We start from the raw sequence: 21920 nt of genomic DNA on the forward strand, positions 1-21920 counted from the left end.
TTTGTATTTCTCTATACTTTCACTATTGTTACAAAGAGCAAACATGTCAAATCCAAACCCACAGCTCTGCACAAACCCACAGCATTTCTGTACAAACCCACAGCATCTCATGTGCGCATACACAATGGTGTTACGGTCCAGAAATGCTTCGTTCACTGACTTCATTTAACCAATAAACTCTTAACAATTGTAAATGAGGTATTTCCAACCAAGAAGAATGTTTTCCTGATTTTGTCTGACATGTTAAGCAGCCCATAGAAACACCAATATTCATACATACACACACGTAAAAATAACTCATAATGATTTTGGATATTTACTGACTGTTTCATAGGAACCATATCAATCCATGACATTGTAGGACATTCGACTAGGGTGTTGAGGTGGTTTCAATTAAGGGGAAAAAACAACAACAGACCCAAAAGAGCATCTGTATCAGGAGAGGGATCCCTGGGCACCAGTGGTATGTTTGGGATGAACTAAATCACTACACTTCACTGTCCATTGCACATACATTGTACACTGTCAGGTATACAGTGTTCAACTGACAGAAATCTGACTTTTGTTTATTCTCAGGAAAACCGGACTTCTGCAATAGCACTAATGATCAGACCTGACAAAGAGCTCATCACCATGCCGACAGGCTAACATTTGTCATCAGCAGCAGGGCTGGTCAAGAGCGAGAACGATGTAAACATCACAGGGTAGCAGCATGGGGTCTACTGGCTAGCATTCATAGCAATAAAGGCTGTGCTCCTTGGAGGTTTCGCTAGCCTAGCGTCCATGCGCTCTGTTCGGTGTTTTGAGTGTCCGTCGACCCATATATAAACTCACTGAGATACATGCGCCCTTTAATAATTCAGTACATTTTGGCAGCCAATCCCAGGGTGCGTTCCCAGATTATTTTTTTTGATTTGATCTTTACAGCGCTCCATGTGTGGCTAGCAGGGGAAGCCACATCTGTGATGCACACACCAAGCAGAGGGAGGAATCAGATTGCCATTTAATCGCCACAAGTGAAAATCTGGAGCAGCCAGTCCTGCCAAGGCAAACAAGAACATTCTGACTGACTCATTCGTTCGGATGAAGAGTCGAGATGGCGTTAGCATTAGCAGGCAGTTAGCACGTTGTTCTGCACGACCTGTGACGTAGGCTGGTTCTGTGACGTGGCTGAGCGGGTGGTGTAAAATGACCCTGAAGGTGAAGAGTCTCCATCCGGTCCGTGTCCTGTTCTCAGTTTGGTGCTGTGATTCATGGTGCACCGCGTCTGGCCTTGACTAATCAAGTTCGGCTGTTTAACCACGTTAGGAGTGGTTGGATAGGCAATGCAGATCATAAGCACTGAATTAATCCAGGGGACAACATACTGATAGCTTGGAAAGTTCTGGCCTTTTGATGAACAAGGCACTGTGCTTGCTGTCTATGCAATCATCAGGCTTAGCATTTCATGTGTTTAATCACATTCACTATATAAATGACGCAGACAGAAAGATGCTCTATCTTTAGTTTTTTCTGTGGTGTCCGTATTATTTACTCCCTCAAAAAAAAATAGCAAAGCTTGTTAATAAAAGGGGTTATTAAGCTGTTGGTCTGTGCTTTTTGTAGGATTAAATGTGATATTTCTGTATAATTTCCCCATGTAGAAAGTATACCTCACACTGCCATATCCTCTGTGCCAGGGTGCAGAATCAGTGCAATCTTTAACATTTTGCATGAAAAGAATGATAACCTTTAACATTGCAAAACTGCCCAGAGTAACATCATAATGACCCATATTAACTAAATTCTGTTAATATGAGCCTGCATTATGTTTCATCGTCTGGGAGCTTCAGAAATGGTTAGCATCTGGTCCACAAGCGATATCGTGCACAGGGGTAGGCTATTTATTGGTAGCTTCACTGCTTTGTTGCAGTCAGGGAGGGTCTCAAAATTCCAGGCATGGTGGCTATTAAAAAAATTAAAAGAAATCTGAACATTTTGATTTCTGATGTTGCATCTGTTTACAAAAAGTTCTAATTATAGGGGTGATAGCCACCTTGGCAGGATGAGAGTGTAATAAGAGGTCTTCAATATGTCAGGGATTCTCTGGATCATCAAGATAAAACATCTCTTAAATTCTTGTTCCACATCAGCCACATGGCTGGGTTGCTTATATCTGGTTGCTAAGAAAACGTCGCTTCAGACGCCACAACACATACATTCAAGAAGTTGTGCAGGTATGTTAGAAATCATAAAAATGTGATCAGTATCTGACTGACCTTATGTTGAGGGTCACTTGAAGGACAAATTTTCCTTTATTGACGTGCTCATTAGCAATATACTTGATCCCAGAAAGGCAAAATGTACGCTGCGAAGAATATATGGTGTGAAATATAGGGACACACATCTTGGGGGTTTTAGAAAATCACACAACAAAAAAGTTGTATGGTAATACAGTTTTTCTTATGAAAGTATCATCAGATTCAATATAAAATCCACAAAATACAGGTTTTGGGAATAATAAAAATGCAGCTGCTGAAAAGGCATTCATTTTGGCATGCTAATTAGTACGTGATAAATACTTCACACATCACACTTTTCTCTCATAGGCTGGTGTGTTGCAACACAAAAAAATAAAGTGGATTACCAGGCCAGCTCCTGTGCACTTCTACGGTACATCCTGACTGCCATTATTTTTTAGCAATTATTATACAATAATGGTGTGATAAGTATAATAATGCTGTGAAGCTTACCCCTGACCCCACTCCCCAGGATTCCCCTCTTTGCTTCGTCGTTGACCATCCCTCTAGACCTCTAAAATTCACCATCTGTAACTGTAGCGTTGGCCAGCAAGTAAAAGTCCTGCCATGTGTTTCTTCCACCCATGAACTCAGCCAGCTGATTTCACAAATTGGTTCCACCTCCTGGCTGGAGAATTGTGCTAATTGGCAAATCCAGGTGATTGGAATAAAATCCTGGGGAAGATTTTTATTTTCTGAACCAGATCCTCGCATTCTGGAAGGTAGGTAAATGCGCTCAATCTAAGAAAAGTGGCTTCTGTGTGAGAATGATCATAACTAGACTCTGGTGACAAAATAGTGGCAGCAGTGTACTATAATGGGTTAGGAACTGGGCTTGTAACCAGATAGTTGTACCCTTGGGCAAGGTACTTTACCTGCATTGCTTCAGTATAAATCCAGCTGTATAAATGGATGCAATGTAAATGCTATGTGATGTTCTGTACTGTGAGTCACTCTGGATAAGAGTGTCTGCTAAATGCCTCTACTGTAATGTGATGTTATAGCAGTGTTGCCCTTGAGGTAGGCTGGGTGATCCTTGCATGACATATGCATCAAACAACAGGAGGAAGAAGCAGTTGGTCAATTAACTGGGAAGTGTATTTTCCTTAGTTCACATCTCAATGCAGATAGGTAGTTAAAATGCCTACGAAGGACACATTTGCTTGCCCAAGCTACAGCCTTAGCTTGTTTTCCATCAGACTATTCTCTTTCTTCTTCAGTAGCAACTCAAAATGCTCGCTGATAACAACTGCAATGATGCTAGGGTCTTCAAACAATAACAGTGATAAAAGGTACAATGAAATCTTCCGGGAATTATGAATGATGCAAAGTCTGGCAATCTACCTCCTGTTGTGTGGCTATCAGACTGCACACTGAGTGGTCGGTAAGGTAAGGAGTCAGACACATGGCTTCTCCAGTCTCTTCTTCTAGTCCTATTACATGTATATTTTGGATATTTAGCTGATTCTATTTTTCCAGAGTGACTTACAATTAGTACAAATGAAGAAAAGGCCTAGATTTTGAGATCACCTTCATACATCCCAAGTAAATATGAGTGCAATGGTCGGGCCATTGCATCCGTGCGATAGGTGGTCCACATTGTGACTAGAATTAACCCGTGGAAGGGAAGGTAGATTTGATTTTTTTGGAGGAAATGTAGGTTAGATAGGGGAGAGATGTGGAGGAGGGGAATGGGAATCAGGGTGGAGAGGGGACAGATGAAGTACACAGATGCAACATCATCACTTTCAATCCTAGTTTAAAACTTAAGGTCCATACTAGAAAATGCTAGCTTCTGTCTGTTTTAAGCAATCAACATTTGGGAAAGTTGTTTATCTTATGAAATTACTTAAGCATTGATTACTAATGCATCTCAGCTGCTTCATTATATTTTTAAAATTTCTATTAATTATTATTTCTTTGTGGGCGACCATGCCTATCATCACCAAGAATAGTGTGTGCACATATTTATGCATGTGTAACATTATACTGTAATAATCTGATACTTTGCAAATATCTTGAGTCTGGTCATTGAACATTAATTAAAACAAGAGATACTGTACTTTACAGATACTCCCTTGACGACGGAGCACGGCCCCTTTAAAAACATAGTTGTCAAAACTATTGCCTGTATGGACAAATTAGAACCAATTTATTTAATCAAAAATAAGCAAAAGCGGTGGTATTTTTTCCAAAGTTAGCGTATGCCGTCCACATATGGGACGTTACTGTGTCAAGGATATGTAGGATGCTGCGATATTTTAAAATGTGGAAAGGCTTTAAAAATCTATTGCATTCAGATTACTGTCATCTTTTCTGTTGTGTATTTTTATGATGTAACAGTCGTGTACACCACCAAAAATGAGGTCCAAATATATAACATGATGCGCTTTCATTAATCGTAGCTCATTGTTTTCAGGCAATCGTAAGTTAGCTGCCAAGAGGTCCTATTTAGCCTGGGAGAAATTCGGTGTTTTTTCAGGAGGGAAACTTCGCAAGGTTTTGTCCCGAGTCAGATACGATTACCACTGAAAAATAAAAAGCGAACGGTTCATAAAGTAATATACATTTTTAATCGTACAGAAGGTAAGTACTTCTTAGCATCACACCCGTCTGTACTTTAAATGGACCCCAGAAGCGTTTTTCTTGTTCGAGTTTGACTGTTTTGTTTGGTCCTCTTTCTGCCTCGTTAGCCTGTTAGCCTGCTAGCGCCAGCTACCGTAAGACTGAATGAGCGCGGCTGCGCTGCTGGGAGAGTCTGGCCCTTTGTCCGGCGCGGTTAGCGGGCGATCGGCATAGGGGAGGCATTCAGCGTTCACATCTTCTTCATGAAATGTTGCTTTGAGTAAGGGGAAGTCTGTACTGGGGAGTTGCGCAGCTAGCTCATTCCACATGGTGCTTTGCTAGATAGCTGCGTCCTCGGCCGGATAGCGTTAGCACTGCATCGCTCAGTCACTTTTTTACCTTTCATTTTAGGTGAAGGGACTCAGTGGATGGTTAGCGTTTATCCTGAACCAATGTCATCTTAAACATTAAACACTGAAAATGATGAAAGCAATGCCAGGGTAACTAACCAATCATCCACACATTCAGATAACTATTTAGCAGTGCAGCAGTGGCTAACGAATAGCACGCTATCGTCAGCTAGCAGTACGACCGTAGAGACTGATGCTGTAGCCCCGCCGGCTTTGTTTTTATCCAGCTGGCTGTTTATTTCACACATCTAGTAGTTCGCTTTTCTCTTTGACTCCCTGAACAGCGGAGGTCTGGCTATTTCACGACGGCCTCCAACCAGAGAATTCGTGCGCTTTATTGTTTGTGCATTATAACTGGTCGTCTTTCAGATGCCGGGCGAAGGTTTTATTCCGTATGTGCGCCGATAGTTTAGCGCAGTTAGGCAATGGCGGGGGTAATGTTCATTTTGACGGTGATGTTGGCCTGAAACTTTCTCGCTCTTCAGCGGAATGCACTTTGCTTTTGAAGATCTGGGGCACTTGGCATGGTTCTCTGTTGGATTCTGCGAGGTTTGCAATGTGCTTTTTCACCTGTGAATAATCATCAATACGCAAGCCCACAGTATTTAATGCTGTTAATAAGCCGCAGTGGCCACATAGGGGTAGCGTTTGTTTTGATTTCTGGTTGCATGAATCCGAACGTTATCATTCTTAAATATTGCCAATTTCACGGGCATATTGTCTGTGAAACCTATCGACTAAGGGAAGTGAAGTGCGTTTAAAAAAGGATAATGTTTTAAAACTGATGGCCATGGAAATTGTAGTCTGCTGAACCTTATGTGACCTTATGTTCAAATCACTTTTCTCTGTGATTAGATCTGTCCACAAGGACGGGGTCTCTTCAAGTCATGCAAGGTAATGTATTTATGCAGACTTGCATATGAGGTGTTTATTGAATGCCAGTGCACAGCAGTTCATCTTATTTCACTTTTGCAGCAAGTCTCTATAGCTGAAGCTTCCTTTTACCATTTTGACAGCTGTTTCCTTGCAGTAAATGGAAATCTGAGCAAAACACGTTTTCAATATACAAAAATGGCAAGTTACTCATGCAAACAAAGCGCTGTCTAAGTTATTAATTAACTTGCAAAATCAAAAGTATTGATATCAAAATGAGGCCAAGTTACATTAAACTATTGGCTATTTTAGGTCACACAAATTTAAACAAGCTTTTTTCAAAAGCAACCAATGTTTTCAAAATTCTTTCATGCAACTTGGCCCTGTTTTTTTTTTTTTTTCCTTCATCTTGCCTTCAGAAGAGAATGTGGTCATGGCTGGGCGAAGCCTGCAGTAGTAGTCTGAGGTTGTAGGGCCTACTTTGTCATCGTGTAGTTGTCTTGAATAGGGTCCATGAATAGGGTTGGGTCCTGAAACCCGGTAGCACTATGGCACCAGTTCCCATACGACCGGTACCTGCCAAATTGCAATGCAGATTTTGGTGCTTCATTTTAGTGTTGTTTTCGCTTCCGTTACCATTGCTTTGTCATCTGGGTAGCGTCAGTAGGTACCATTGGCTTGCTAGCGAATGTTAAACATGGTCAAAATCGCAAAAGCGAAACTGTATAATGTGTGGCTGTATTTTATCCAGAAGGATTCAAATGACTGGTCTTGCCTTTGCAATGAAGACAATGGCCCTTGTTCACGAAACGTGTTTGATCACATTTGATCGTATACTGCATATACAAATGTTTCCAAGAACATTTCGGGATTCATCATTTTTTTCTTCTCTGTATTTGTTTATTTTCTTATGTTTCCATATATAAATCACATGAACAAGATCTGAATCTGAATCTGAATCTGAATCTGAATCTGAATCTGAATCAGGTTTATTGCCAAGTAGGTTTACACATACGAGGAATTTGTTTTGGTCAGGTGGTGCATAACAGTGAACATAAAATAAGATAAATAAAATGAAATAAACATAGTGCAATAAAAACATAACAGACATAAAATAACATAAACATAGTGCAAACGGTAAACAGTAAACAATAAACAATAGTGCAAGGGGATAAAGTGTTATAAGTACAGGTGCTGTCTGTTTGGTGTCCGTGGGGGTCAGGATAACAGTACAGTATCAGTGGGGGTCCCGGGCCTTGTTGATGAGGCCAGCTGCAGTCGGGAAAAAACTGTTCTTGTGTCGTGAGGTTTTGGTCCTGATGGACCGCAGCCTCCTGCCGGAGGGGAGTGTTTGAAAGAGTTTGTGTCCAGGGTGGGAGGGGTCGGCCACAATCTTTCCTGCCCGCCTCAGGGCCCTGGAGGTGTGCAGGTCCTGGAGGGATGGCAGATTGCAGCCAATCACCCTCTCAGCAGCGCAAATGATACGCTGCAGTCTGCCCTTGTCCTTGGCAGTGGCAGCAGCGTACCAGATGGTGATGGAGGAGGTGAGGATGGACTCAATGATGGCAGTGTAGAAGTGCACCATCATTGTCATTGGCAGGTTGAACTTCTTCAGCTGCCGCAGGAAGTACATCCTCTGCTGAGCCTTCTTGGTGAGGGAGGTGATGTTCAGCTCCCACTTGAGGTCCTGGGTGATGATGGTGCCCAGGAAGCAGAAGGACTCCACAGTGTCGACTGGGGAGTCATGCAGGGTGATGGGGGCGGGTGGGGCTGCGTTCCTTCTGAAGTCCACTACCATCTCTACTGTCTTTAGGGCGTTGAGCTCCAGGTTGTTATGGCTGCACCAGGACACCAGATGTTCAATCTCTCTCCTGTAGGCAGACTCATCCCCACCAGAGATGAGTCCAATGAGAGTGGTGATTGCGCATAAAATTTACAAACAGCCAGCATTCATCATCTCACACACCTGGGATATACACACACACAAAGGTCTGCACATGTGTCATGAATCTGATTGATTTTCGTGGAAACATTTTAAAGAACAAAGTAAGAGAAATTTAAGAAGTTTTGTGAATTTAATTTTTTTTTTTTAAATGTCGTCGTTTGCTCTCTCTGAATGAAGGTAGACTATCAGTTCATGGCAGGCACCTTTTGTCTGTTTAGGGGTGTAAGAAAATATCGATACAGTTGAGTGGTGCGAAACTATGTTTCGTAATATTATATACATTTTCGAAAACACTCGCTATACACATGAAGAAGTGGCAGCGGCACAAGCGTGAGACTTTGGTGCTGGAACATCCGCAGTGGAGCTTATTGGACAACAGACGGTCACAGAATGACTGGAGAGCCATGGAGTTTTTACAAAATGGTTCATGAGATGATTACTTTCTGATGGATAAAATCAAGTCTCCTGTTTTTTAGATTATGTATGCCTAGGTTGTAAGGGCCCAGTAGCTAGCTACTATTGCTGACAACCCTTTATGATTTTGGTGTTACAGGGACTCGGCAGATTGCATTCTTGACTAGCCTACTTGAATGGAATGTTGGCATGCATAATGTGAAACTTTATTGGTGAATCAAAAATATTTATTGTTCTGCTTTTCCTCTTCAGAATGGACACAGGTAAATTTTTACTCTTGTTTTTGTGCATATCCAGGTGTGTTCTTGATGACTTTTCTGAAATTTTGATAAAATATCACAATATTGCGGTGTTTATAGTATCACAATATATTGAATCGTGATAGCCTACTTGTATTGTGATGCGTAGAATAAGTATAACTTCCTTGGCTTTATGCTCAGTATTTTTTACTATATATCCCAGCATCCTATTGGCCTTTTTTTCCTGCTACAGCACAGTGCCTAGAACCTGAAAGGCTTTGATCAATCATTACTCCCAAGTCTTTTTCAAACTGAGTACATTCCAATTTAGTTTCTCCTATAAAGTAATCCTGCCTAATGTTTCCCACATGCACAACATTACATTTGGCCATATTGAATTTCATTTGTCAGGTTTCTGCCCACTTCTGAATTTTGTTTAAATCTTCTTGGGTTACTTTATTAAGTTCAAAACTATTAGCTGGGCCTCCCAGTTTTGTATCATCTACAAATTTGACTAGTCTACTTTCTATGTCCCTGTCAAGGTCATTGATATAAATGAGGAAGAGCGGTGGTCCCTGCGCCGATCCTTTTGGGACTCCAGTTCCCTGGTCAGATAATACTTCTGCTGCTGCTACTGTGTTCTACCATGTAGCCTGTTCTGAACCCACTCTAAATTACCTCGTTTAATTCATACATTTTGCTAATTAGTCCTCATGTTACTTTATCAAATGCTTTTTGGAAATCTAAGTATGTAATATCATAAACCGTTACAGTCACGTCACTTGGTAGCCTCTTCAAAGAATGCCAAAAGGTTTGTCGGGCATGACCTTTTCTTGTGAAAACTATGCTGGCCATCCCTTAGTATATTGTTATTGTAATGAAGTGTTTTAAAGAAACACATCCCACTTGTCTCTAATGATAGATTCCAGTGTTTTACACTTGATGTTGCTTTTTGGCATAAGATGTAGCTAAATTTATTGATTGTGGGACTGGAGTTTTAGTCTGGGATTTGCTATGACAAAAAAAAACAAACAAAAAAAAGGCACACTAACTTAAGTTTGGAGCTTTATTGTGTACACATGTAAAGTTTGGAGCTTTATTGTGTACACATGTGAAGTTTGGAGCTTTATTGTGTACACATGTGAAGTTTGGAGCTTTATTGTGTACACATGCAAAGTTGTATCTGAATTCTGTGTTTACCTGAGGTTAGAAGGTTCAGAAGTTATGTTCTTAAAGGCTGAGAGTCTGTGGTCATTGTGGTTATTTTTGTGGGAAACCCTGAAAAGTGCTAAACTGTCTGTGGTGTATAGGTATGGGGCATGCCCTGTCGATATCGGAACACTTAGCCGGGTCACATGTTAATGGTTTTATTTGTGTAAGAATACATTATCAACGGAAAACCAAGAAGCCAATTTTAAAACGAATAACTGCTTAATTTTGAAATGTCATTTTGGGATATTTGTGGGACTTTGGGCGGTCTGACCTGGTGGTACCCACACAAGTGCATAAGGGAGCCGGTCGTTTTGCCTGTACACCCCTCTCTGCCTGGTATGATTGCTGTTGTCTGCAGCCTGCGTGTAGGCCTCTGGGTTTTTAAGGGAGATCACTGCTAGCTCAGCACTGGCTACAGGTTTGCTTACTCTGGCGTATTTTAGCTGACTAAAGGATGGTAGTGCACAGTTTGCTGTTGTGCTGTAGAATGAGCTGCACCTTTTGATTAGTGCTGCACATACCTGTTTGATGGTCTGCAGCTTCTGCACTACTGTTCAGACCAGCAGCCAATGCGGTGTGCTGTCAGACTATAGTAGGCTGCAGACCTGGGTCAAATGCGTATTTGTTTTGAATTCAAATACTTTTCTGTGCTCGAATGATCTTGCCTGGTTTAATTGAGCCTGCCAATATGACCAGAAGCTGGGGTTTGCACTTTTTGAGGGTATTTAATCGGTTCCAGTACATCAGACAAGACAGTAAAGCGTGGGCCCCTGTTTGAGCCCTGTGCCCTAGAGCAGGCCCCTGTTTGAGCCCTGTGCCCTAGAGCCGGCCCCTGTTTATACTTAATGATTGTATAGCCTATACTGAAGAATTAATGCATTGTAAGGGGTCATTCTACAGGAATGGTGGCACTTGGAATTGTAATGTCTTGAAATGCATTTCATTTCTTGTCACTCAACTTGGGGTACAATATTAATCTTAACTTAAGGGATCCACACACATGTGACTTTAATGTATTTAAATTATTTTTTAACATTTTGTCAAAGAATGCTTGCACCATTGTTTTAGTCACTGGTGTTACTTATGCCCTGTAACAACATAAATGGTTTTTCAGAATTTTAATTCTCAGTTCCACAGTAGGGATGCAAAGTGCTGAGACGTAGAAAAATGACCAAGTGCGTGAATTAAAATGAACAGACAGTGTCTCTGTCGGTGACAGTTTGACTGAAATTCGCACCTCCGTTTTTTAAAATTTTATTTTATTGTTTTGGTATTTACAACCTTGGTGAGATCTGATTAGGAGAGGGACTCCTGTTGCCACACCTACGCAGTGAGGTCATTCACTAGCTCTGGAGGTAAGACACCGATTGTCTGCAACGAGGCTGCCCAGGTTCAACACGCCAGAGCCTTCTGGGATGTTGAAGTTCCTTTGAGCAAGGCTACTCTAACTTCTTTCATGCGTTCAATGCTCTTCAAATGATGAGGTCATTCTTTAAAGCGCTTTGGATAAAAGCGCTATATAAATGCAGTCCATTTACCATTTACCATTCCACTACGCTCTGCCGTAATGTGTACAACACACAACGACATTCGCTCTCAAAACGTAATATGGCTGCCACTCCCAGTCTGTGTGAACACGGCCAATAAGCCTTCGGTGGGATTGTATGGTGATGCCGAGTTTTTCTTTGTATTTTGTTAGAACTAGCCTACTCGTGAACTTTTCTGTTTCGGAGTGGTCTGTTTTCATGCTTTTACAAAACGTTACTTTACTGAGTCACTTCTTTACAAAACTGCTGCCGTAAAGATAATGTTCGAAACGTGTCCCCAACATATGGTTCGACTTCCCGTTTCCGTGGTAACGCTGAAGCTTCTGCGTTAGGCCAAGCTGACTGGAAGCAGTTTTGTCATTACTGTACCGTGGAATGGATGTTCCTCTGCAGGCTTCTTCAACGTCCATGTTTCCATCCGTCGAGGTGAAGGGGAAAGGATAGAATGCATACCTTACCTAGTAAGGAAGTCCAGCCTCCCTGTCTGCCGCTTGTCTCGTACCATAGAGCTCTTCTCTGTCTGCGTGATTCTCTGCAGTGTGACCAGCTGGCAGATTTTCGGTGCTCTTCCTCTATGGTGACGGACTAACAGGGGTTTTCTGTGAGGGGGAATTGTATTGTTTGAAATGAGTAGTTTGATGGCGATGTTGGTTTCTCGTCTCCCCGCGTAAAATCTGCTGCTAAGCGTTCTTTCGCTCCCCGTCCGCTCGGCGTGATGCGTAACCTTTCTCTCGGCCGAAACGCGTTCTCGTCCGCGCGAGGCTCGGCCCCTGATCACCAAGGGCCGCCTGGACGTATTGTTTTAATCGGTGACGTTGTTGGAAATTGACCTCCAGTCCTCCGTCAGATGCACCCAGATGAGGTCCCCTAAACGTACTGCTTGTGTGAAATTCGCAGACGCGCTGCTCGAAACCCTGAAAAATCAGGCCGAGGATTCTTCGTGCGGTCGGTCGAAGACGTTCAGAATCCCATGAACCCCAGTCTGGACAGGAGAGAAACTGTAGTTTCTTCGCAGTAGAAACTGCATTTCAGCAGAGGGCCCGTGCTTCTCTTGCTGTAAGTGACTGCACACTGAACGGAACGGGCCAAAATGGACCGAGTCGCTAGGGCAACTACAGCCTTTGCTGATCCATTTGTCAAATCATGGGGTTGTAAGCTAAAACACTCCCATGATTTTTAAGTTTTGATTTCGGTAAATCTACAGGACGCATGCATAGCAGGAAGTGGAAGACACGACACAAAAACAGCTGAAAAAGTGGTAAAACATACGTATGTAAATACCAGGAAATATAAACTGATTGCCTGTACTTTTGTCTCATTACTTTTTTGATCTTAAATGGAAATGCCTTAAGCATATAGAAAAAAATAACAATCTTCACTCCTTTACCATACTTTTGCAGGACACTATGTCCTAGGAGTCTGACTCCTGTTTGCACTCTAACAATGCATGAGTTTACCTACAATTATTTTAGCTGTTCCTTCAGGCATGAGCTCAAAGGAGTAACAGTGGTGCATTTTGGGAACTGTAGTTCAGGTCAACTGTCGGTCAACTTTGCAGTCGCAATAGCAGAAAGCATCTGTCATGTAGCCAGAGTGAAAGCAAACACGTATTTAAATGAGTTGCAGCACAGGGGGAAGTGAATTTGAACGCTGTGTGTCAGGGCCTGTAAGCCCTGCTCCTGGAGATCTTACCATCCTGTAGGTTTTCCACTCCAGACCTAACAAAGCACACCTCATTCAACAGCTAGGTCTCACTGAGCTGCTAACTGGTAGTCACATGTCAAATTAGGTTTGAAATCAAAGCCTACACAGGACCGTAGATTTCCAGGAGCAGGGTCGGGCAGCCCTGCTTTACATGGTGATTCATGTCACCGGTTCTTGTAAGTAGAGATGGAAGATCGCTGAAGGGAAGGGTGTTCACAGAATTCCCAAGAACAGCTCAAGGGAAAGGTTTCTTCCGGAAATGTTCTAGTGCAATACGCGTGAGGTGCAGTTTCTGTGACCCAAGTCTTTTTGGCCTAAGTGTTGTTTAAATCACAAGTTTTAATTTGGAGGGTTCAAAGAAATGTTTCATTAAATGCTTGGACTTATGCTAACTGGAAGTCAGTGGCCGTAATATTAAAGGTGCGATTCCAAAAACTCTGCGTTCGACGCAACGGTTGCACTCTTGAATGTAAATGGTAATGGACTGCATTTATATAGCGCTTTATCCAAGCGCTTTACAATTGATGCCTCTCATTCGCCAGAGCAGTTGGAGGTTAGGGGTTAGGTGTCTTGCTCAAGGACACTTCGACATGCCCAGGGCGGGGCTTGAACCGGCAACCCTCCGACTGCCAGACAATCGGTCTTACCTCCTGAGCTATATCGCCCCCATGTGTGCTGCGCTGGGTTGCAGTCTTCTCCTGTCGGACGCAGTCCTCTCGCGTGCGTCCGTGTCGCTTCGCCGAGGTCGGTCCGTGATGCCCGATATCAGTAGGCTGTCCGAAACCGCGGGGAATTCGGACCGCGCCTTGCCGAATCGTGCAGACATTTTTTTTTGATGGTCAGCTCCGTTGCAGTACTCTGCAGTTCCATTGAGCCAGAAGGAGAGCTGGTGACTGCAGGTTCACGGGACTTCACCCCCCCTCCTCCAATAGTGAAAGTGAGGGACATTTTGTGTGACTGTTGAATTGGGAGCGTCTGATGTTTCTGGTCCCTAGCTCCCCTCATCAGGCTTTTAATTCGGTCAGGTGTCCAGCCACCCAGCGGGGGTTCTGTACTGCATTTAATATTCCCTGACTGGGAGGACATTTCGATCAATCATCTTTCTAGCTCTAAATTTAGAAATCCCCATATAGAGATTCTGGGAAATGTACGAGTCTCCTCTCTTGAAGGCGCTCTGGTCTGTGTTTTCTTTGGTTCTGTGTCTAAATGAGAAAAGGATGTTGTCTCTCTCTCTAGCCAATGTTTAAATGAGAAAAGGATGTCTCTATATTTCTAGTGTTTAAATGAGAAAAGGATGTCTCTATATTTCTAGTGTTTAAATGAGAAAAGGATGTCAGTCTCCAGAGTAGTGTTTAAATTAGAAGGATGCACAGTCTCTGCAGCTTTAAAGCTGTGCCGAAAGATGCCTTTAAAGCCTAATTTCTGTCTTTGTTTTTGAAGTGTGATCCCATTAAGAGATTCTCCTGAAGCTGTCAAATGTCACTGTCTTCAAAAATTGAAGGTGCTGTGGTGTAAGACTAAGCACTGCTGTTCTGTGCTAGCATTGCTGGGGGTTATAGGATTAAGTGACTTGGGCCATAATTTAATTACACAGAAGTGGGACGACATGATGCAGGGTGGCTGTGCGTGTGTGTGTGTGATGGCGTAGCTGTGTTTCTGGGTGCAGGTCAGGTTAAGGTGTGTGTGCAAGTTATTAAGCTTAATTTTACTGTAATTTGAAGTGTTTTATTAATTGCATGGAATTACTAGAATTTTTTTTTTCATGGAACTGAAGTGTGGGATTTCAAATGCCAGGTTGAATGGTCAGTAGACGTGCTCAGCGTTGGGTTGAATGGTCAGTGGACGTGCTCGGCGTTGGGTTGAATGGTAAATGGATGTGCTCGGTGTTGGGTTGAATGGTCAGTGGATGTGCTGGACGTTGTAGGAAAAGTGACTACTAGCCCTAGGCCGGGAGCCTTTTTTGTTCATTAACTTTAAATTCAGCAATTCTGTGCTTTTTCTCCCCCTCTTTTATTCACAGAATTTTTGGGGGGTTTTTTTTGTTTTTTTGTTTCTTGAATATTTCAATTTGGCATATTTATTTTCCTGATCAGATTCAGAATTGGAATTTGTTGAATTGCTCATATTATACTTATGGGATTTCTTCAGTCCACTGATTATCACATTAAAAATGAAGATCATGGCAAATCTTATCTTGTAGCATGTACAATTATTTTATGAAAATGCCCCGTTTTCCGCTCTTATGTGTAGCGGGCAGGGAATTAGGGTGATTGGTATGTGGAGGTAGTTCGATAACCTTTGACCTTGTGGGCCTAAAACATCATACCGCTGGTCACATGATCACAAGCGCCTGCTGTCATTATATCATGCCATCCGTCCAAAACTAAGGGTTTGTTATTTCCACGAGGTGCAAGGTGTTCACTTTTAAAAGCCTGCAGAGAGTTTGAAGCCGTCTCATTACTGCCAGTCACCGAGTTTCCTGTGATTGTTTTCTGCAGGAGCCACGAGTCATGTCTGGTATCGCCTTAAGCAGACTGGCGCAGGAGCGCAAGGCCTGGCGGAAAGACCACCCTTTCGTGAGTACGGCTAACGCTAACCCATGCTAACACTAACACTAACCTACACTAACGCTAACTCATGCTAACCCTAACCCACGCTAACCCTGACACACACTAAGCTAACCCATGCTAACGCTAACCCTATCCTAAACTAACCCTAACCCATGCTAACGCTAACCCACGCTAACCATATCCCGCACTAACCATATCCCGCACTAACTCTAACCCACGCTAACTCTAACTCACGCTTAGCTAATCACATCCCACGCTAACCCAACCTCGTCAACTGACACCTGTGCACTTGCCGCATGCTAGTTTGCTAAATAAGCTTGGTTAAAACCGAGCACGTTGGAACGGGGAACGTGACGCGCCGTGTGACGTCTGTTTCAGGGCTTTGTGGCCGTGCCGACCAAAAACCCCGACGGAACCATGAACCTGATGAACTGGGAGTGCGCCATTCCTGGAAAGAAAGGGGTAAGGAGCGCCGTTTCCACGGTTACCGTAGCATTAACCCTTCACAAGTGGCCTATGATTTAGAATGAATCTTAGCCGGAAACTTTAATGCCAACGTAACGGTCGCTACCGGTAATGTCAACAGTTTTCTATAACTCTAGAACAACTAGTGTAGAATTTTGAAAAAAACAGTCCCAGGAACTCTCTCTCGAAGGGAGAAGGTTGCTCTAATCTATAGTGAAGTCTTTCTGGTGAATCATTCTAAATCAGAACTGACATGCACGATTTTGAGAACACTAGGCATTAAAACTCACCCAGCCCTTGAAAGGGATATGCTGTATCATTTGAAAGGCACTGATTGGCTGGGTGAGCAGTGGGTTATTTGCATACTGTAGTAGGAGCAGGGCCCTGTCTCTTCCTTGCTCTGGCTGTAGTCCTGATGCTCTCCTCTTTTCCCCTGCAGACCCCGTGGGAGGGCGGCCTGTTCAAGCTGCGGATGCTCTTTAAGGACGACTACCCTTCGTCTCCCCCCAAATGTGAGCTCCGCTGGGCCGTCTGGAGCTGGACGGGGGGTGGGCGTGTTAAAAGTGGGCCTCTGCTGTGTGCTCGATGAATCACCCTGTCTGTCTCCGTCACTCTCTCTCTCTCTCTCTCTGTTTCTCTGTCTCTCTCTTTCCAGGTAAATTTGAGCCTCCGTTGTTCCACCCCAATGTTTACCCCTCTGGTACAGTGTGCCTCTCCATTTTAGAGGAGGACAAAGACTGGAGGCCAGCCATCACCATCAAGCAGGTACTGTGGGGGGGGGGTGCGGGATGTGCTGAGGGTTTGGGTACGTTCACACAGGTACTGTGGGGCGGGGGGGGGGGGTGCCGGATGTGCTGGGGGTTTGGGTACATTCACACAGGTACTGTGGGGGGGGGGGGGGTGCGGGATGTGCTGGGGGTTTGGGTACATTCACACAGGTACTGTGAGGGGGGGTTTTGCTACGAATTTTGGTGGGATTTTAATCTCAAACATTTTTAATTGCTGGATTTTTGGGGAGTTTTAGCGAGCGTGGTCTGAGCATGTGCAGGCAATCCCGCGAGCAGTTTGTTGGAAGAAACGCTGTAGCAGTAGCTGCCCTGCAGGGGGCAGCACGAAGCATGAATCCCACCGTGCGCCGTGAGCCCGATTACCATGGCGATGGTTTCGCTCAGCCGAGCAGCCGCACTGACGTGTGGACACACCTGTCACTCGCTCCGCAGATCCTGTTAGGAATCCAAGAACTCCTGAACGAGCCCAACATCCAGGACCCAGCCCAGGCAGAGGCCTACACCATTTACTGGTGAGTTCCCGCTGATGCTAGCGCACCGCGGTTCGAGTGCTAGCGTGCCGCTAATGTTACATCACATTACATTAGCCTACATTACATTACAGGCGTTTAGCAGACGCTCTTATCCAGAGCGACTTGCACAACTTTTAACATAGCATTTACACTGCATCCATTTATACAGCTGGATATATACTGAAGTAATACAAGTTAAGTACCTTGCTCAAGGGTACAACGGCAGTGTCCTACCCGGGAATCGAACCCGTGGCCTTTAGGTTACGAGACCAGCTCCTTACCCATTACACTGCGCTGCAGGTGGGTGCCAGTTAGGCTTTAATGGGTCTAAATGAGGGTCGGCTGTGTAGTTTAATGGGGGAGGGAACTGTGCTTTTCTCGCAGAGGTTCAGTTCCCAGGTAAGACGCTGCTGTTACACCGAGCTGCTTCAGTATGCAAACAGCTGTGTACATGCAGTCGTGTGAGTGGCTCTGGGTGAGAGAGTAATGACTAAACGGCTGTCGTTCAAACGATAGCTGCCTTGCTAAAGCACGTCGGGATAAATCGACTTGACTGCTGATTTTAATCTGTACGTTTGTGTTCGTTTGCGCTTTTATTTGCCTGTTCATTTAATGTGTCCTTTTTTAAAAATAAAAATGAATCTCTTTTCCATTTCAGCCAGAACAGAGTAGAATATGAAAAAAGGGTCCGAGCACAAGCCAAAAAATTCTCACCATAAAACGTCAAAGAGAAAAAAAAATCCTTGTGAAAGAACGGAAGGAATCGGTGGGCAAGGTGGTGTTTATTTTTTTATTGTTTTTTTTTTTTTGTTTTTTTTGCTCCCTTTTTGATTTAATTTTTATTTTCCCCAAAAAATAATGTTATCCTTCACGTACTTATTTCTCCACTCTTCGCACGTACTTTTACAGGACTTATTTAAAACTGAATATGTGCTGCCCTTTCTGGTCTTTAGCCGCAATTTGTCTGGTGTGGGGGGGGAGGGAGGGGGGGGGGACTTGCTTTTATCCTTTTTAGTTCTTTGTAGGTGCAAGGGGGGGTGGCACAGTTCCAGATTCCACACGCTTATCATTGTGCCCCCACCATTTATTACTCTCAAACAATTCAGACTAAAAAAATAATAATTTTGAATACAAGTACACAGATTTGGGTCGGCCATCTTGGTTTTTTTTTTTCCCCCCCCAAAATATGCTGTTTTTTTCCCCCCTCATTTTCTTTCAAACAGGGTCTGTTCTATCAGTCTGTGTGTTTTCCATGGTTTTAATGATGTAAAACTTGCTATTACTTTAATATGTCAGTATTTCAACTGCTGTAAAATGATGAACTTTTATACTTTCTATGATTACTCTAGCGTCTCTAGACGACTCTTTCCATCTCTGATGCAGGCCTTGTATTCCGCATGTTGTAATATATGATAGCGTCGTGCTGCCTTGGCCATTTGAGTAGGTCCCGGAGGGCAATGGGAAGGAGCAGCCACAGTGAATCAAATATCAAGAGGCAGGTTAGCTTAAAACTGCATCAGACTCTTTGTGTTTCTATGGTGTTTTGTTCATGTACGTGTTTAGAGTAAATAAAAATGTTTATACAAACGGTGGTTTTGTCTTGTTTTTAGTTCCTGTTCAGTGCAGGTCTGCACTTGTTTAAAAAAAATTAATATTAAAACCCGGGCATTAACATTCGCCTTATGAACTGGGCAACAAGTTAGAAAACACGTGGTAACCCTTAACCATGGCAGTGTGCATTAGGGCTGTCAAATTTAGATTTGATATTCAAATGAGGAGAAAATAAACATCCAAATAGTTGAAATTAACTTTTGAATGTCCATGTGTGCGCTGAAAATCTAATTTGCCTCTTGCTTCTGAATGAGCCCCGTATTTCCATTTGTTTAAACTAACCAATCGCAGATGAGCTTGCTCACGTCCTCTCACTAGGAAACAACACGGCCGTAAGCTTGGAAGTAGTGATGGGAACTTTGGAACTTATGTTCGTTTCGGTGAGTGCGGCACATCTTCCGGCTCCGGTTGTTCAGAAGCTTTGTTTTGATCCTTTGTTTGTTCACTTCTTCCAAAAAGACCAAAATGTCTCAGTCCACGGTGTTCTCGCTGTGGGGTGCTCCGTGTTCAGCTCATTTCCTGTTCTGCCTTCTTGCTCTCGCTTGAGGACGTGACGCGCATAACAGGGACCGCCCTAGAGCATTTCATGGCAATGCATTAATGATGCGTTTTTGACTTGCATGTAAATTTTGCAATTAATATTACAAAATATACAAATCTCATGTTTTAATACAGTAATCAAATTAAAATTTTGAGTCAATTGAAGCTTGTGTACTGTCACACAATGTTATTTCTCTTTCTTTTTACGTTGGCAGTAAGCTGCTGTATGTTAGAATATGTGAGCGTTGATCAAGGAGTACTGTAAATTTATTCTGGGATCTTCCACCCACCCAGTCCCCACCATCATTTTTGGACCTTCCAACTTTGAAGTTAAAGTAAAACCTCGTTCTCCTCCCGTGCTGTGAATCCCCCTCCTGTCACTGAAAGAAGTCTCCAGAGAGAATACCCTTTCACAGGAGAACCCAGAGAACCAGGCCTTCACGGGAGAGGTGGATTTTATAGGTATTTTCATCATGAAGTGTCAGAATGAGTCACCGTTAAAGAGCAAGCGGAAATGAAAAGGACAAAGAGGTGCCGAAATGAATCCGGCCGTTGGAGGCACTTGGCTGGCGGACCTTTAAAAAACTTCTGAGAGAACTGAAGTTTTCAGAAGCAGACTTCCGAACGTGACGTCTAGCGCACGGTCATAGCAGTGCGATTTCTGAAGTCTAAATTCCGTCCAATCGAAATGAACGGATTAAGGAAGGCACACTGCTAACGCTCAGATGAGCTAGCTAAAGGAGTGGAGTATGAAGCCGAGAAGCGTATTCTTCTCTGGTTTATAGAGATTTGCTCTTCTGCTAATTTATAAATCCTTTAAAAGGGTATGCATAATACGACTGACCTTGAGAAGTACATGTTGCGTGCCGCGTGCAGGTGAGTACTTCGAACGTACAGATCCACTTCAATGTAAAGCGCGACTTTTTATTTAGTACGGTGAGTAAAGCTACGAAGGGCTTTATATCATAAAGGTTTGTAAAAAATGGAGACAAAGACAGTGAAATTTCAACAGGTATAAGGGTTCTATAACAGTGAAAGCATGATTTAAAAAAAAAATTATTTAATGAGTTTTAATCAGAAGCCCTGATGAAATCTAGATTTTTCTGTCTTTTTAAATCGTTTCTCCCCCCTAGATCTAATCACACCGCTGATTACATTGACTGATGTTTAGCAGACCCGTAATGCACTGTAGAACTTGACTTGCTTTTGAGTGCATCGCCTCATTGAGGACGCGAGTCAAATGGTTCCTCCATTTTCAAAAGCAGGTCAGCCGAGTAGTGGCCTACTCCACTTTTAAATGAGAAGTTTAATCTCCAGTGTGAAGTACGGCCGTTTGTTTACGCCCGACTTCCTGCGGGGCGCCACCGCCGGCTTGCTATTGCACAATAACCACAACAATAATTGGGGAATCTGTTTTTATATTGCCGACGATGACGTTCATTACTATGCGAGGGCACACGACGTTATAACCAAGCTGCGCTCTAATCACAGATCTGCGTTTCTGAAGTAATTTCAGATATGCTGCGCTGAACACGAGGGCCCAACGAACTGGAACAATTCATAACTGAAGAGGGCCGAGCGCTTTTATCCTCCCCTCTCTTCTCTTTCCTGACTGTAAGCAGGAATCTCAAATCCTAGACCTGGGGCGCTTCGGCGTCTGCAAGTTCTTGTGATTTTTCTTTCAATCAGCCGCTGATTTAGGTCTCGAAAACAATGCGTGTGGACTCCTTAGCCAATCAGCGGCTTAAATGAAGTGCTCGAGCGCTGAAAGGCAGCAGTGTCAAATCCCAGTGATTTGGGCTCAGACACGGAGGGTGTTTCACAAAGCTGGGTTAAAAAGTTTTCAGAAGAACTCCGGTAAACGCTTCAAATAACTGGCTTTGGTCCAGTTAGCCTAGATGTTATTCAGTTGAAAATATTTCCCAAGTTCGCTGGCTAATAATACGTCCTCAATCCTGTTGTGTGGGAAAGATTCTCCGCGAGAACATTTTGGTAATGTTTTCTGGTCCCTGGTTAAATTTCAGCAACAAATCCCTTTAAAAAAAAAAAAAACTATATATTGCATGGGAGGAAGATTGCCAGTGTATAGCGTTCAGTACAGCCCTGGGGTAGGGACGGGGTGCTTGCTTATGTTCTAGTTGTTGTGATTGGGTCGTTCCAGGCAATAGGCAAATGGGATGAGACTTGGGCCCAGTTGGATTGGGGTCCGTTTTTCAGTGTTCTTGACATCTACTGCTTTTCTGAAA

The 21920-nt window shown here is 43.3% G+C and overlaps 2 protein-coding genes across 2 annotated transcripts in view; both read left to right on the forward strand.

Moving 5' to 3' along the window:
- Window positions 1-4705: 4705 nt before the first annotated feature.
- Window positions 4706-19110, forward strand: LOC135243439 (SUMO-conjugating enzyme UBC9-B). The gene is made up of 7 exons (XM_064315277.1): window positions 4706-4865; window positions 15687-15764; window positions 16137-16220; window positions 16663-16735; window positions 16879-16988; window positions 17444-17523; window positions 18182-19110. Exons 2-7 carry the CDS (start codon window positions 15699-15701, stop codon window positions 18240-18242), a joined length of 474 nt encoding a protein of 157 aa, XP_064171347.1. The 5' UTR covers window positions 4706-4865; window positions 15687-15698; the 3' UTR covers window positions 18243-19110.
- A 1209-nt stretch (window positions 19111-20319) lies between these two features.
- The window catches only part of LOC135243431 (BAI1-associated protein 3-like), an 82095-nt gene continuing 80494 nt past the window's right edge, over window positions 20320-21920 (forward strand). The window contains 1 exon segment of the mRNA XM_064315264.1: window positions 20320-20550. Coding sequence (XP_064171334.1) covers window positions 20501-20550 — 50 coding nt within the window. The 5' untranslated portion in view covers window positions 20320-20500.

Source organism: Anguilla rostrata, chromosome 17 (assembly GCF_018555375.3).
Source record: "Anguilla rostrata isolate EN2019 chromosome 17, ASM1855537v3, whole genome shotgun sequence".
Classification (NCBI taxonomy): Eukaryota; Metazoa; Chordata; class Actinopteri; order Anguilliformes; family Anguillidae; genus Anguilla; species Anguilla rostrata.

Coding starts and splice junctions, on each gene's coding strand:
- LOC135243439 (XM_064315277.1), top strand. CDS start 15,699: ATGTCTGGTATCGCCTTAAGCAGACTGGCGCAGGAGCGCAAGGCCTGG. Junction 15,765..16,136: donor GGCGGAAAGACCACCCTTTC/GTGAGTACGGCT, acceptor CGTCTGTTTCAG/GGCTTTGTGGCCGTGCCGAC. Junction 17,524..18,181: donor GAGGCCTACACCATTTACTG/GTGAGTTCCCGC, acceptor TTTCCATTTCAG/CCAGAACAGAGTAGAATATG.